The sequence below is a fragment of the Diaphorina citri genome, unplaced genomic scaffold (genome assembly GCF_000475195.1).
Source record: "Diaphorina citri unplaced genomic scaffold, Diaci psyllid genome assembly version 1.1 scaffold880, whole genome shotgun sequence".
NCBI lineage: Eukaryota > Metazoa > Arthropoda > Insecta > Hemiptera > Psyllidae > Diaphorina > Diaphorina citri.
The window spans coordinates 1-15,917 of NW_007378312.1; the positions used below are offsets into that span (position 1 = coordinate 1).

Below are 15,917 nucleotides of genomic sequence, written 5' to 3' on the forward strand. Positions count from 1 at the left end.
GATTTTTTTTTTTTTTTTTTTTTTAGATTTATTAGAGTGTGGTGTGTGAGAGAAAATACTTACGTGTTGAGTTTTTTTATATTTTTTTATTTTATTATTATTATTTTATTATTATTATTTTTGAGTGAGAGAAAATAAGTGTCCAGTTTTTTACTTCTACAGATTTATCCCGATTTTTATTCCAGGAGATGAGAGGCTCCGGGAGCTGGAGGCCCTGTTCCTGGGGGGCCCTATACAGGGCAAGGGCCGCGTGTTCAGCATCGAGACACTGCTGGACATCTTGCTGGTCCTGTACGATGAGTGTTGTAACTCCTCGCTGAGACGAGAGAAGACCGTGTCTGATTTCATCGAGTTTGGTAAGTTTGAGGAAAATTAATTTTTTCTTTCACTAAACCTCATTTTATTTATTTACTCGTGGTTGACGCGTCCTTAGTATGATCCCGCTGAGTAAGAAACATGAAACATGACTTTGAAGCGCTGCCATTTTGAATCAGGATGATGGAATATGACAAATTTAAGTAGCCTATGTCACCCTCAGTACTCCTTTTAATAACCACAAAAAAAAAAAAAAAAAATAATAATAATAATAATAATAAAATAAAAAAAAATCATCAAAATCGGTCGATTTGTTTTCTTGTGGAAAAGGGGACGAAAAACAGATCTCTCAGAGTAACAAACATAAATACAGACAGATAGAAAAGAGAGCCTCCGACTGACAGTTCAGTTAGCTTCTAGGGTAGCACGTCTGCCTTGTAAAGCGCTGGGTCGTGGGTTCAATTCCTGACCGGGGCAAACTTTATCCTGAACAGATAAGATTCGTTTTCGGATCAGCTGGCTTTCTCCTATCCTGTCTTCCTTCTCTCTTCGCTTTCGGGACGATAAGACCTCCGCTTTGACTCTTAACTTGAGATTATCAGGGGGAAGAAGAAGAAGAAGAAGAAAAAAAAAAATAGGTAATTTAGTCCGCGTATTACTTTTGTGTTTGATAAAATGAATGGCCATTAGAACACGAGTTACAGGTTACAGTAACACATTTGAACATTTTCTTGAAAATCCGTACGTCTCGCGTCTGAGGCAGATTTTTTTTTTATGTTTGTTTTGTTCAATTTGTTTACCACATACTCGTGTGCTTTGTTATTAATGGCTTTTTCTTTGTACTCTTGGGTTGGTCTTGTTATACTTGGGGGCCTTGGATTGAATGGTGAAATGTAGAATGGAAACGGACACAAGCATAACCACCCTCTGAACTTTTTTCTTTTTCCCTCTTTCCCCTTTCTCTTTGTACCTTTCTTTTTTCCCTCTCTCTCTCCCCCTCTCTCTCTCTCTCGCGTGCGCGCTTCCTCTTTCTTCATTATCTCTCTCTCTGTTTCTTCCTATTTCATTCTCTCCCTACCTGCCTCTCTCACTCTCCCCCTCCCTCTTTCTTCTTCCTTCTCACCCTTCCTTTCTTTCTTCTTCCCCTCGTCCTCCGCTACCGATTCTTTCTCCCCCCCCCCCGGTTTCACGATGAGAGGAGTAAAGATATGGAATCTCAAGCAGCAAAGTCATCGTGTCATTGTACAATATTGCAATGTGACGTATGACGCACACTGTGGTGGAAAACGAAAATAACACACAAATGGAGGATCATGCGGTCTTGCATACAGGGTGACACAAATGGAGGATCATGCGGTCTTGCATGCGGGGTGTCCAAAAATTAACGTACCTACCAAATGAGATAACACGAGGTGTGATAGAGGGAAAGTTACAGTTGTAACTGCTAAGGGACGCCCAGCCTGAGTGGAGCTGGGAAAGCCAGCGATTGCCCAGATGGCAAATGGTCACCCATCCGGATATAATAATAATAATAGTGCTTATTTATACTGTTCGCATAGGACTGAAAAGTCCCTTTACTCCAGCAGTAGGCTACTACTATTATTGTGGTCAAATTCTCAAATTATATGAGGATAAAATTCCATACCTCGGCTGGGATTGAACCCACGCCCTCCTGTTTACCAGGCGAGCGCCTTGACCACTACACCACCGAGGCAGGTTTGTTAGGTTTGATAAGGAACTGTAACAAAGGAGGTATATCGTCCCGAAAGCGAAGCGAGCAGGACAGAATAGGTGAGAAAGCCAGCCGTTTCGAGAACGAAGGTTATCCGTGATAAAGTTCGCATCGAGAGATTTTTGTACACCCTATACTTATTTCTACGTACATGTAAAATAATATATGAGTACCATTTTGATGCATAATACAAAGACGGAATAAAGAACGGCAATGGGTCAAGACGCTCGTCTGGTAAACTGGAGGACGAGGGTTCCACCTTAGCCCAGTCATGGAATTTTATCCTGAATAAGCCAGTCGTTTCGACAGCAAACCTTATCTGTTAAAGTCCGCTCCGGACGGAAATCGAACCTGCAATTTAGCACTTATAAGACGGGCGCGCTACCTTCCGAGCTAACTAGGCTGGCTAAGATAGCCAAAGTCCACTGTCATTTAACCAATCAGATTGCTGCTAGAGACACGACTAACTTGTTAAAATTTTTGTTTAAAGCTTCCTATTAAAGTTGCCAAATTGCCAGCCTGGTTAGCTTAGTTGGTAGTGCGTCTGCCTTGTAAGCGCTCGGCCGCGGGTTCGATTCCCGCCCGGGGCGGATTTTATCCTGATGGGATAATGTTCGTTCTCGGAACGGCTGGCTTTCTCCTATCCTGTCTTCCTTCTCTCTCCGATTTCGGGACGATAAGACCCTAGAGTTACAGTTCCCTCTGTCAAACCTCTTAAAAAAAAAAAAAAAAAAAAAAAAAAAATCAAAGTATTTGTAGATCATCATCTAGCTCAATTTATTATGTGTTCAAGAAACCATTGCTTAATTGTAGCCAATTTCAAACAACATGTTTTTGGGGGGATAAAACCAAAAGAATTTAAGTTTCCCCTTGCAATCCTCTTTTTTTTTTTTTTTTTTTTTTTTTAAGTTGCTAAATTAAGAGTAATTAAACCAAGTTTAAACTGGAATTGTGGTCTCAACCATTTATTTAGAATTTAGATGTTAAAAAGTAATGACGTAATGACGATATAGTTCCGCTATAAACTATAACCAGCATGGAAGATGAGAAATACTTATCTAATTATTATTCGATCATCCTATTTCTTCTCCTATGACATCAGTAGATGCAAATAGCTTCTCACTTGAGTTGCAACTCTGTATGCAGTACATGTCAGTATGCAATGCATGTGCAGTGCGTGCAGAAGTATTGGCATGCTTGCAATGTGCTATGCTTCAAATATAAATACCTCTGGGGCGTGCACCTAAAGCCTAAGGGGTGGTAGACTATGTGTGATACTTCTTCTATATTCCAGATTTTTTAAATGATTTTTTGTTGATAAATATTATATATAGTTTCTAAGATCTCAGAGGATCAATCCAAGGGTCAAATAAAGCAAACGCGGTTTGGGATAAGCTTCGAAAATATTGAATCCATAAAATACAATCGCAACTCATCTACACCTGGGTCTTGAAAATTAGGTACATATGTATGTATTCTGTCTAGGTACATATGTATATTCATGTATTTTTCGGATTTTCGGCAACACTTTTGTTGGTGCGTATTTTGAAAAATTCATGTAAAATATGTATATTTCATATAATATGTGTGAAAAATAAATAAAATATATTTTCCACGGCGGTTTTTCCCCGGTTAGTTTGATGGTAAACATTGACATATTATGCGGACCATGCCTCTGTTTTTCATAATGAGTGCCAAAAATTATTTGACTGCAATGTGTTTGAAGATTGTATCTTTCCGAATTGTCTTAAGATTGTTTCATTCTACGAGCTATTCGAACACAGAATTTAAGCATTGAGCATAGATCACCGAAGTTAAGCATGGTTGGTATCCGAATGGGTGACCATATTTTATATTATGTTCAATCGTGTGCCGCTGGCTCTGGCTTTTCCTGGAAGAACTCTATTATTGGGCTACTTCCCCTGATTTAGGTTGTTAGTACATTATAGTTTCGCGTTTCCCGATATAGAGTTCCATATTATATGTACGTATGTACGGATGTACGGATGTATGTGTGTACCACAGGTTTAAATGGGAAAATTGGAAAAGGTGGTATAGCCCCCTTTTTTTTTTTTTTTTTTTTTTTTTTTTTTTACCTACGCTACGTAGGCTGATGTAGGTAGGTATGTATGTGTAATTGCGTATGCTACGTAGAGGTTGTACCTACTAGAAACACAGTACGTAGGTCGGTAGGTTATAGGGCAAAGTGTCGGTTGATGACATTGGGAAGAAAAATCTAAATATCTCAACGACATTTCTCGTTACTTTGCGAACTAAATTTATTGTTCATGGAGAGATGTAGGTACGTGGTTGAAGGTCAAATATTTACACCAGGGCGAAGTGGAGCCAAAAATAAATTGAACGTAAAGACACTATTAGCATTGTTACCCTTGCTGACACTCTGTGTACTCCTCCATTTACAGGGGGTATCAGAGCCGCCGTAGGCGGCTCAGGCTCGGGACTTCAAATACGTATTCCGCAAATGTAATAGAAAGTCGTGTGATGTTCACACCAGATTTTTTTACTAGAAGTGTTCGACTTAATTTTCATCGTGGATGTTTCCGACCATATTACAATTTTATTTATATAGATTTATTTTATTTCTCCTAATTTATTACAGGAAGAGAGAGATGTTCTGGTGTATGGAGATAGAAGATGGATCACCAATCTGCACTATGCGTTTCAAGACGATTCCAACCTGGTGAGTGGTCTACCTACGATATCATGTTAAACTTACCCTGGGGTCTACAATATCATATTAAATTGGAGTATTTATTAACCTTTGAGGGTTCTTGGAGACAGTCTCCGAGCAGTCTCATAATTTAACGTCTGTGGTTTTATTTCAGGACAGCAGCAGTATAAATAAGCACAATATTAATTATTACCCATCTTCTTCGCCTTTTCCCGTGTACAGACGCGGTTGGCGTTTTTCGTCAGCCTCTCAGTCAGCCCTAGCTAGGGTGATTGCTTTGGGATGACATTTGGTTTTGGCTACAAGAATTTTACGAGTGGGATGTCCTTCGCACTCAACCTTTGCTATTTCTTTAGCAAGGGAAATTCAGGCTGGTATACTCCCTGTTTAAAGTCCCCCAGCCAAACTAAGCTGGTCTACTCCCTGTTTAACTTCCCCCAGCCAGACAGACGTCGCCCAGCAAAACTTATTACCTATATCAATTGAAAATAAATATATCGATTTATAATATTGGTTTTCGATATATCGCCACATTCCTCATTTGTTCTGTTTTCTGGTTTGTTTATTCCAGTATCTCGTCATGGACTACTATTGCGGAGGAGATCTGCTGACGTTGTTGAGCAAGTTTGAGGACCGATTACCTGAAGACATGGCCAAGTTCTACATTGCTGAGATGGTCCTGGCTATTGCCTCCATACATGACTTGCACTATGTACATCGGTACGTTTATTACCTCTCGCACATTTCAAGCTGAAAATATACCCACCTATGATGACCTGGATTTACCTCTTTTGAAACGGAGATACCGCACTGAAGCGAATACCTAAGATACCTAGCCACAAAGGTCCAGAATCTAACCCTTCTCATCAAGGGGACTGACTTCTGGCCGGAGTAAACTAGGAAATTGAAACCCCATATCTGCCATAACCGGACTTATCACAAGGACCAGCTTAGGTAGACAGGGGAAAAAACACTGGTCACAATAGATCTAAAAAGGTCGCAGTGATAAAATTGCATACCCTCTCACAAGAGAGGAGCAACCAGACTCATAATAAATAAATAAGATACCGACATCTCACAGTGGAGGCGACTACGCCTCCACTGTACAGAAAGCCTACTGCTGCTGTTGTAGCAAAATAAATTTTGGTCTAGCGTTTCTTGGGGTCCAGCTAGTGATGGGTAAATACCCGGGTACTTATTTTTGGGGTAAATACCCAATTTTTATAAATACCCGGATATTTTCAAGAAGCGCCTCAGTCGAATTGTTCCCGGGTGACGATGTTTTTTGTTTTATTTTTCTTCTTTTTAAAAAAAAAAAAAAAAAATACCCGGGTATTACCCACCCTGGGGGTGGATAAATACCCGGGTAAATACCCAATTTTTATTTACCCACCCATTGGGTATTTACCCACGACCCATCACTAGGTCCAGCACCTGAGCAGTGGGTTAACTCACCAGGATCTCTCTCCTACTCAGTAGTCAAACCCAGGCGTAAAGTTCCGTTTGAGAACTCTTGCTCATCAGAAGGTCGAGGGTTCGAATCTCAGGGTCGACGAAAATGTTTCAGTGGGTTAGTATTAGTGCTTTATTTAGACTGTCGAATTAGGACATGTAGTCCTTTTGTCTCAACAGTTTAATATTGCTACTACTTTCTGGTGTGACTCACTCATAAACGCATAATGGACAGGCCCGTATTAGGGGCCCAGACGGGGCCCTATAATCCACCTTACGGATTCTTGTCCCCCCCTTACTGAGGGGAAGGTAACCACTAGGCGAGATTAACCAGGGAGGTGTTCTCTACCACCTAACCTTTAGAGCTCCATCACTATGTGGTCAAATTCTCAAATAAGTAAGGGTAAAATTCTTGGCTCAGCTAAGATCGAACCCACGCCCCCCTGTTTACCAGGCGAGCGTCTTGACCACTAGACAGTTGCGATCAGGCGGTATGATAATTCGTTCGTGTGGACGTGACTGTGCAAAATTGTACTGGGAACATACAACATAATATGGGAACATACATCATATGTACTGTGTGTAGGTACTGTGTTAAGGGCGAAATTGAACTATTTTATCGTTAATCGGACCGTACGGGGCAAATCTGTACCTACTGTGAAATTCTGTTCTGTGTGTACCGAGCGAAATTGGGCTACCTATTTTATTGTTTGATCGATGGGACCATACGATTTATTCAATAAGACAGAACGTTACTCATTTATCAAAATCCATTAAATCATTAATTCTTTGTCCTTTTTACTTTCCTTATCCTATAGAAAGGAAAGTAATGTAATCGGGTCTGTCCGTGTGTGTGTGTGTGTCTGTCTGTAAACAAAATATCTCGAGAACGGTAAGAGCTAGAGACTTGAAATTTGGTATGTAGTTCACAAATGTGACAAGGATGCTACACAAAAAGTTTGGTTAAAATAAGTGCTGCGGTTGGCGGTATTTTGACCGCTTTTTGGCGGGTTTCGACCGCTTTTTGTATGTGGTATCGGAGGTTGCTATACTGTTTTCCATCTTAGGGCGCTAACTTCCGTAATAATTACAGGCGAGTATACCTTCTACGTTACAGTTCCCTCTATCAAACCTCTTGATATCTCCGTAGTTACAGTTCCCTCTATCAAATGTGATCAAATTCTCAAATTATATTGAGGATAAAATTCCGTACCTCGGCTGGGATTGAACCCACGCCCTCCTGTTTACCAGGCGAGCGTCTTGACCACTACACCACCTGCCTCGGTGGTGGTTCAGCAGTTTTTGAGCCTAATTAATTCATAGATACTTAATTACCTATACGTAATTACGTATAGATACCTCGTTACCTATACTGTAGACTGGAAGTAGGTACTCGTAGGTACTAAAACATAATGGTAGATATAATGACTTTATTACAAAGTATAGGAAAGCTTTTTGTCCACCTTTAATGGTTCAGCAGTTTCTGAGCCTAATTAATTCATAGATACTTAATTACCTATGCGTAATTACGTATATAGATACCTCGTTACCTATACTGTAGACTGGAAGTAGGTACTCGTAGGTACTAAAACGTAATGGTAGGTATAAATAATGACTTTATTACAAAGTATAGGTACCTACCTACTTAGGGAGCTGGTAATTATTCAATGTATGTAGGTACCTACACCACCTATCTACTCTTTAATATTATACATAATTTTTTAATTGCCATGTGAAATGGAAACAGGAGCACAAGATGACCAATTAATTAAATTACCTACCTAATTATTAAACGAGCAGGGTCATTCGTACTTTTACGGACGAAATTGAGGAGCTGGGTGCAAAAAGGGCAATAAATGAAAATCCTCAAACTGAGATATTTAACTTTAAAGTTTTCAATTTTTCATCAAAATCCTTGAAAAATATGTTTACAAAAAACGCTGTAACTCATCGAAAAAAAAAGTTATCACTGCAGTTCAAACGCTGGAAGATAGAGAGCGCACCACGTTCTATTCAAAAAACCGTTTTAGGCAAAAAGGGCAAAAAATCCTGCATATTTCCCTTTTTGCACCCAGCTCCTCAATTTATCCTAAACAGATAAGGTTTGTTCTCGGAACGGCTTGACAAAATAAGTCTGTTTTTTTTTTTTTTTTTTTTTTTTTTTTAGCCCTAACCATTTTGCTTTCCATCTGTGCAGGGACATCAAGCCAGACAACGTCCTGCTGGATGCCAACGGGCATATTCGTCTGGCGGATTTCGGCTCCTGTCTCCGTCTGGGAGGCGACGGTACTGTTCAGTCGAATGTAGCCGTGGGCACCCCGGACTACATTTCCCCTGAGATACTTACCGCTATGGAAGAGGGGCGGGGGAGATACGGACCCGAGTGCGATTGGTGGTCCCTGGGGGTGTGTATGTACGAGATGTTGTATGGGGAGACACCATTCTATGCAGAGTCCCTGGTGGAGACATACGGGAAGATTATGAACCATCAGGTAAGGGGAAAAGATAATAATTGACGACTGTCCAAAAATTAATGTACCAAATTTGATATCCTCTGGTGTTGGGTTTTATAGGGAGAATTGTAACTCCAAAGCTCTTGTTGTCTCGAAAGCGAAGAGAAGAAAGATTGGATAGGAAAAAGTCAATCGTTCCGAGTACGAACCTTATAAGTTTAGGATAAAATCAACCCCTGGCGAAATCGAACCCGCGGCCTAGCGCTTACAAGGCAGATGCGCTACCCTTCTAGCTAACTAGTCTGGCACAGTGGCACAAAATTACTTATATGGGAAGTTTTTTTTTTTTAAGAGGTTTGACAGAGGGAGCTAGCTGTAAGTAACTGCTATGGTCTTATCGTCCCGAAATAGAAGAGAGAAGGAAGACAGGATAGGAGAAAGCCAGCCGTTCCGAGAACGAACATTATCCCAGCAGAATAAAATCCGCCCCGGGCGGGAATCGAATCCGCGGCCTAGCGCTTACAAGGCAGAATATGGGAAGTATTGGAACAGAAACACCGATATTTTGAAAATTACTTTCCTCAATATGTAAATGATAAAGGAGAGCTCATTATTTCTATAAACTCACCCATGTCTTGTCTTCCATTTGATCCCTTCAGAATAGTTTCGATCTGCCGTCAGATGTTGGCTATGAGATTTCAGACGATGCCAAAGATTTAATGAGGAGGCTCATATGTAGCTCGGATACTCGGCTGGGGCAGAATGGAATCGCGGATTTCAAAGTAAGTATTGAGTTATTCTCGGAAAATTGTCCAAGTGAAATCGAAATAGAGGTCAGCTCCCATGGCGTAGTGGTCACTGCACTCGCCTTGCACGCGGGAGACCCGGGTTCGATTCCCGGCGGGGTCAAGAAATTTGTATCAAGCAAATGATTGACTCCGTGACTGGATGTTGCGGGGCCCACTCAGCCTCGTGAGGAAAATGAGTAGCTATGACATGTAAATGCGCATAGCGACCGGTGCCAGCATGGTAGGTAAACATTGGATGTTAAGATTATTGAGATATTGGGAAAAATCCTACAATGCTGCAGTGAGCACCAAAGTTGTGATATAATAACACAAACTGCATTTACGTTTACAAATCGAAATAGAGAGTGGAGTAAAATTTAGGATAACCTGTCTCGTTGGTTTAATGTCACCCACTCACGCTCAGACCTAGTCAGACAGTCGAAACGTGTGTTACGGAAAAAGCTTCCGACCGAGATCTGTCAGATGTTCTGGCTGAGCGTTCTGTTGAAGTCAAGCGACTTTTCAGTCTTATGCGAGCAGTATAAGGGTCGAATTTTAAAACCGGATTACCTTTTAGGGGCGGTTAGGCTTAGAGTGTTCGGAGAGGTTTTAAGATTTTTTTTTAAAACTACTTTCAGTTCCTGTCTTAGTTAGTCAAACTAATTGTCCAACATTACTTTCCCACATAGAATAGCTCTCCTAGAACCTAATCCTGACCAGGATTAAATGATAATCCGAGTTTAAAATTCGGCCCTAAATCTTCGCCTTTTCCCATTTCCAGATGTGGTCGGCGCTTTTCGTTAGCCTGTCAATCAGCCCTAGGGTGATTGCTTTAGACTAGGATTTTACGAGTGGATTCCCTTCGCACTCAACCTTTTGCTAATTCTTTGGAAAGGGAAATTTCAGGCTGACATCTTCACTGTTTAAAATCCCCCTAGAGAACCTATTTTGGATTTAGGATTTAAATGATTTATAGTGATTATAATATGTACAATATACTACTTTTCTTCGTGTAAATAACCACTATCATTATTTCTCCCACAACAGGGCAGTGCACACGACTGGGTTTCATGAAACACTTTTCTCTAGTGTGCATTCCGCCTTTAGCCAACACCTGAGAGCAGCCTAAGACGCGTTTCGTTCTTATTGGAACTCATCAGTTAGACACAAGCTCTCAGGTGCTGGCCAAGAATTTGGAGGTGTTATTTACGTATTCAGAGGTGGAAATTGTGGAGAAACGAGAACCTGGGTTGTTTTCTATGTACTAGGTCCTTGGCTATCTATTCAAATAGAAAGCAAACTAACTAATCAAATTATCTACTTGCCAGCCTGGTTAGCTTAGTTGGTAGTGCGTCTGCCTTGTATGCGCGGGTTCGATTTCCGCCCGGGGCGGATTTTATCCTGATGGGATAATGTTCGTTCTCGGAACGGCTGGCTTTTTCCTATCCTGTCTTCCTTCTCTCTTCGATTTCGGGACGATAAGACCATAGCAGTTACAGTTCCCTCTGTCAAACCTCTTAAAAAAAAGCTTGAAGGATTGATTTGCGCTCATACCTTGCCTGAAAGGTAGTGGGACTAGTGGGTTGAATTCCCGTACGGGGCAATCTATATCCTAAAGAGACAAGGTTCGTTCTCCGAACGGCTGGCTTTCTCCTATTCTGTCCTACCTTTCTCTTCGACTTTGGGACGATAAGCACTAAGCAGTTACAGTTCCCTCTGTCTTCCTTCTCTCTTCGATTTCGGGACGATAAGACCATAGCAGTTACAGTTCCCTCTGTCAAACCTCTTTAAAAAAAAAATCTCCCTCCCTTCTGTTCGTTTCAGAATCACCCATGGTTCCAAGGTATCGCGTGGGATAGTATCCGGGACTCGAACGCCCCATACATACCGGAAGTATCATCGCCTACCGATACATCTCATTTTGATGTGGACGAGGCCGGAGTTCGGGCTTCGGATGCGTTGCCTCCAGCTGCAGCCAGCCCTGCCCTGTCCGCACTGCATTTACCCTTCGTAGGATTCACGTTCACTCAGGGCTGGTAAGTGTCAGACACTTTTCCCTTTTTTTTTCAAGAGGTTTGCTAGAGGGAACTGTAACAGCGGAGATCTTATCATCCCTAAATCGAAGGAGAAAGAAGACAGTCATCCCCAATAAGCCGTTCCGAAAACGAATCTGATGTGTTTAGAAATTTTACAATAAAGTTCGCCCCGGGCGGGAATCGAACCTAGCGCTTACAAGGCAGGCTACCCTTAGAGCTAGTTAGACTGGTCTTAGTAGTCTTTTTTCATCATCATAAATGGAGGAGTTGCAATTGGGAAAATATTATTAATAAAAGGTCGATTCCTACGTAAAAAAATGTGAAAAATCCAAATCTGAGGTCAAAACTCCGAAAAAGTAACTTTAAAACCTGTCTTCCTTCTCTCTTCGATTTCGGGACGATAAGACCATAGCAGTTACAGTTCCCTCTGTCAAACCTCTTAAAAAAAAAGGAACTTAGAGCTTTTTTCCAAGGGTTTTTTGACAGAGGGAACTGTGACAACGGAGATTTTATCTTTCCCAAGTCGAAGAGAGGAGGACAGGATAGGAGAAAACCATCCGTTCCGAGAACGAACCTCATATGGTTAGGATAAAATTCGCTCCAGGTGGCAACCGAGCACTTAAAAAATACAGGCGCTCTACCTTCCAAGCTAACTAGGCTGGCTGTGTCAAAAGGTGTGTCCACACATAGTCGACCGTCTGTCGCGTCGATCGATGTCGACAGAACCGTCCACACTGCCTCGACAAAATAGATTTATCTCGTCGATCGACGGCCAGTCGACTATGTTTGGCCACAGCTTTAAAACTCACTCAGTTAGTTTAATCATGAGGATTCTAGTACCAATGACCTTGAAGCTGGGCAATCAGATGGTTTTGCCCATTCATCTCATCTGTAGCTCTGTTGATTCTGCCCGGGGCAATTACACGCGGTCATCAATCAGGCATAGGCATAGGCTATAAAGTTATGAAATAGGTAGCTACAAAACTTATTACCTTTATATGATACAATGGAGCGGTCAAACTTTTTTGACTTGGCGGGGCGGAGCGCTACCGCGCTCCTTAATACACGTTCTAATTTTGATTTTATCCGACTCGAGTTTCGTCCATCTCCGTGGACTTTTTCAAGGATGTCTAATATAAACATATTTAATAATAGGCACAGGCTCTTTTCATGGGCGTAAGTATTAGGTATAGGCTATAGGTCCTTATTTATGTTTATTCAACGTACGATAGAATTCTAGACGACAGACTTGTCTAGACAGTTTGCTCTTCTAAGAGGTATGATAGAGGGTCTTATCGTCCCGACAGCGAAGAGAGAAGGAAGACAGGATAGAAGAAAGCCAGCCGTTCCGAGAACGAACTTATCCGTTCAGCATAAAATCAACCCCGGGTGGAGCCCGCGACCTAGCGCTTACAAGGCAGACGTGTTACCTTCCAAGCTAGTCGCTGGGAGTTCTGGGTTTGCTTCTCATCTTAATCATTTTTACTTCCCATAAATTAAAATCAGATAAAAATAAAATCGAATATTCTTATCAAGACAATTTCGATTAAGATGTTTTAATTTCCTGATGATCGACATTTAAAATTCCACTTTGCTTCATTTCCACAATTCTTCAGAATCCCAAGGTCAGAAACTCGAACTTGAAGAATTTTAAATCAAAGTTGAGTACCTAGGTATGCACTTATGATATCAGACTTAGAACAGAATCCTGCCTACCAGTTGGGTAAGTAACTAAGTATTCATTCACCAGTTTAGTTGTTATTGTAACAGATGTAACCAGCTGTAACATCGACGGAGGTATTATAGTCACCAAATCCAAGAGAGAAGGAAGACAGGATAAGAGAAAGCCTTCCTTGTAAGCGCTAGGCCGCGGATCGATTCCCGCCCGGGCGGATTTTATCCTGATGGGATAATGTTCGTCCTCGGAACCCTATCCTGTCTTCCCGCCCGGGGCGGATTTTATCCTGATGGGATAATGTTCGTTCTCGGAACGGCTGGCTTTCTCCTATCCTGTCTTCCTTTTCTCTCTTCGATTTCGGGACGATAAGATTTAAGCAGTTATAGTTTCCTCGATCAAACCTCTTGAAAAAAAGCCGTCCGTTCTGAGAACGAACCTCATCTGTTCAAAGTTCACCCCGGGCGAAAATCGATCCCACAATCTAGCTTTCTAGCTCTTCCCAAGCAGACTATACCCTCCTAACTATGGACTGGCGTACCTAACTTGATGAATGGTGATGAATTGATGATTGATAACATGATGATAGTACCTAACTTGTGATGAATGGTAATAATTGATGACATTCCAGTGGTCTGTGGTCATGGTTTTAAATCCATTCTACTTTGTCTCTTCTCTTCTTTTCACGTAAGGTAATTAAGCCATTACCTATTTATTCTAGTGCAGATCAATATGTTATACATACATAGAGAGGTAGGTAATTAGGTTTACAATACAGAGTACCTATAATATTATCACCTGTGTAAGTGTACCTCTATATATGATATATGTACATAAGACATATTATGTCAATATTCCCCTACCTATTGATTTTAATTTGTTTTACCAAGTGTTGTGTATACCCTTGAAAATTCTAACTTTTTAACACATTATGCCTACCTTTACCTTACAGGCAAGTGGACATACCCACTGCACAAGGTAGGTAAGTGTTGGGTGCCTATAATTATCAGGCGTTTCGCTATAGGGTCCTGTACCTAGGTACCTACCTACTTCCATTATAACTTTTTAGCCCGTCCTTCCTTTATTATTACGATAGTAATAAAAAAAGGTATAGTGGACGGACTATTGTATTCGCTTCGGTGTCTGTCTGTCAGTCTGTCTGTCCCCATAGAAGGACTTACCCAAACCTGGTCGACCTATATATCAAATTAAAGGTCTTTTTACCGGGAACACGAAAATGGTGGTTCAAATTTTGTCCAGAAAAAGGCCCATAAAATACACAAGTAGAGCCCGGATTTTATTGAATTGCATATTTTGAAACTTTGGTGCATTGTGGACTAATTTTGGTACATACCTATTTGCATATTATTTTGGCCTTTCTTTCCTTGCATATAACCCGAGTTCTATTAACACAAGATATTGTTTAGACTACTGGAATAAATGGACTTCTTAGTATCATTCGAGCAGGAGTGCAAATCTTTGTTGACTCTGGGAATCGAACCCGGGACCTTCTGAATGTCAAACACACGTACTGGAGCAACAGTGCTCTTATTTTTTCATTATTTTTCTTGCCACAGATTGTCTCCACTTATTTTGTTGCTTTGTTTTACCAAGTGTTGTGTATACCCTTGAAAATTCTAACTTTTTAACACATTATGTACAGAATAGAATAGAATATACCTTGTTTATCCTGCTCGAATGAGACTAAAAAGTCCCTTTACCCCAGCAGTCTAAACAAGGTCTCGTTTATTTTATGGGTTACTTAACATGGCACATATATATATAAAAAAAAAAAATAATTAGAACCTTGCTTAATTAAGTAAGTCGGTAGGGATCCTCTATTTATGTACATAAACATAAGACATAGGTACTTATGTACTTAGTATAACACGGTGTTAATAGGAATTTTAATTGTGTTGAGCATAAATGCTTGTCACAAATGTCGTTCCCTGCTTAATGCAGTACGCTAAATTTTATGACTTGACTAGGACTCGAACCACCAACCTCCAGATCCGAAGTCCACCGCGCTAACCACTACACCACTGAGGTTGGCCAAACAAACAATAGGCTACTTTACTATACTCGAATTATTTCGGACAAATTCTCAAACAAGTTCAGGATACTGGATAAAATTGTGTACCTCTGTTGAGATTGAACCCACGCCTTCCTGATTACCAGGCGACCGTTTTGGGTTCTTGACCACTGCACCACCGAGGTCGGTTTGTGTTCCAACCTTCAGAATCTGCACAACTGTGTCCGATGTGTGACCTACCTTAATCTTCGAGATAATCCATTACAGTTGCAGCTAAAATCTAATCATTAACAGATAACTCGCCACTACTACACAGATAACACTCGCCATATCGCCGTTCACTGGACAATAAATCAAAACAAGCTCTTCAAGCAAGTAGCCATACACGTTTTTATTATTATTATTACTATTTTTTTAAAGGGCATGTAGGCAACGGCTGAGGTCTTGTCGTCCTGAAACCTGAAAGCGAAGTAGGACAAGATAGGAGAAAATCAGCTTTTCCGAGAATAAACCCTCTCTGCCAGCCTAGTTAGCTTAGTTGGTAGTGCGTCTGCCTTGTAAGCGCTAGGCCACGGGTTCGATTCCCGCCCGGGGCGGATTTTATCTTGATGGGATAATGTTCGTTCTCGGAACGGCTGGCTTTCTCCAATCCTGTCTTCCTTCTCTCATCGATTTCGGGACGATAAGACCATAGCAGTTACAGTTCCCTCTGTCAAACCTCTTTTAAAAAAAAAAACCTCTC

At 41.0% G+C, this 15,917-nt stretch overlaps 1 protein-coding gene across 1 annotated transcript; it reads left to right on the forward strand.

Moving 5' to 3' along the window:
• Positions 1-185: 185 nt before the first annotated feature.
• Positions 186-11,476, forward strand: LOC103512750 (serine/threonine-protein kinase MRCK alpha-like; the record flags this gene model as incomplete). Its single annotated transcript, XM_008477530.2, has 7 exons — positions 186-356; positions 4,471-4,487; positions 4,668-4,748; positions 5,311-5,459; positions 8,389-8,683; positions 9,304-9,426; positions 11,257-11,476. Coding segments are annotated over 7 exons (1,052 nt in total), but the record flags the coding sequence as incomplete, so codon positions are not given.
• Positions 11,477-15,917: the final 4,441 nt, after the last annotated feature.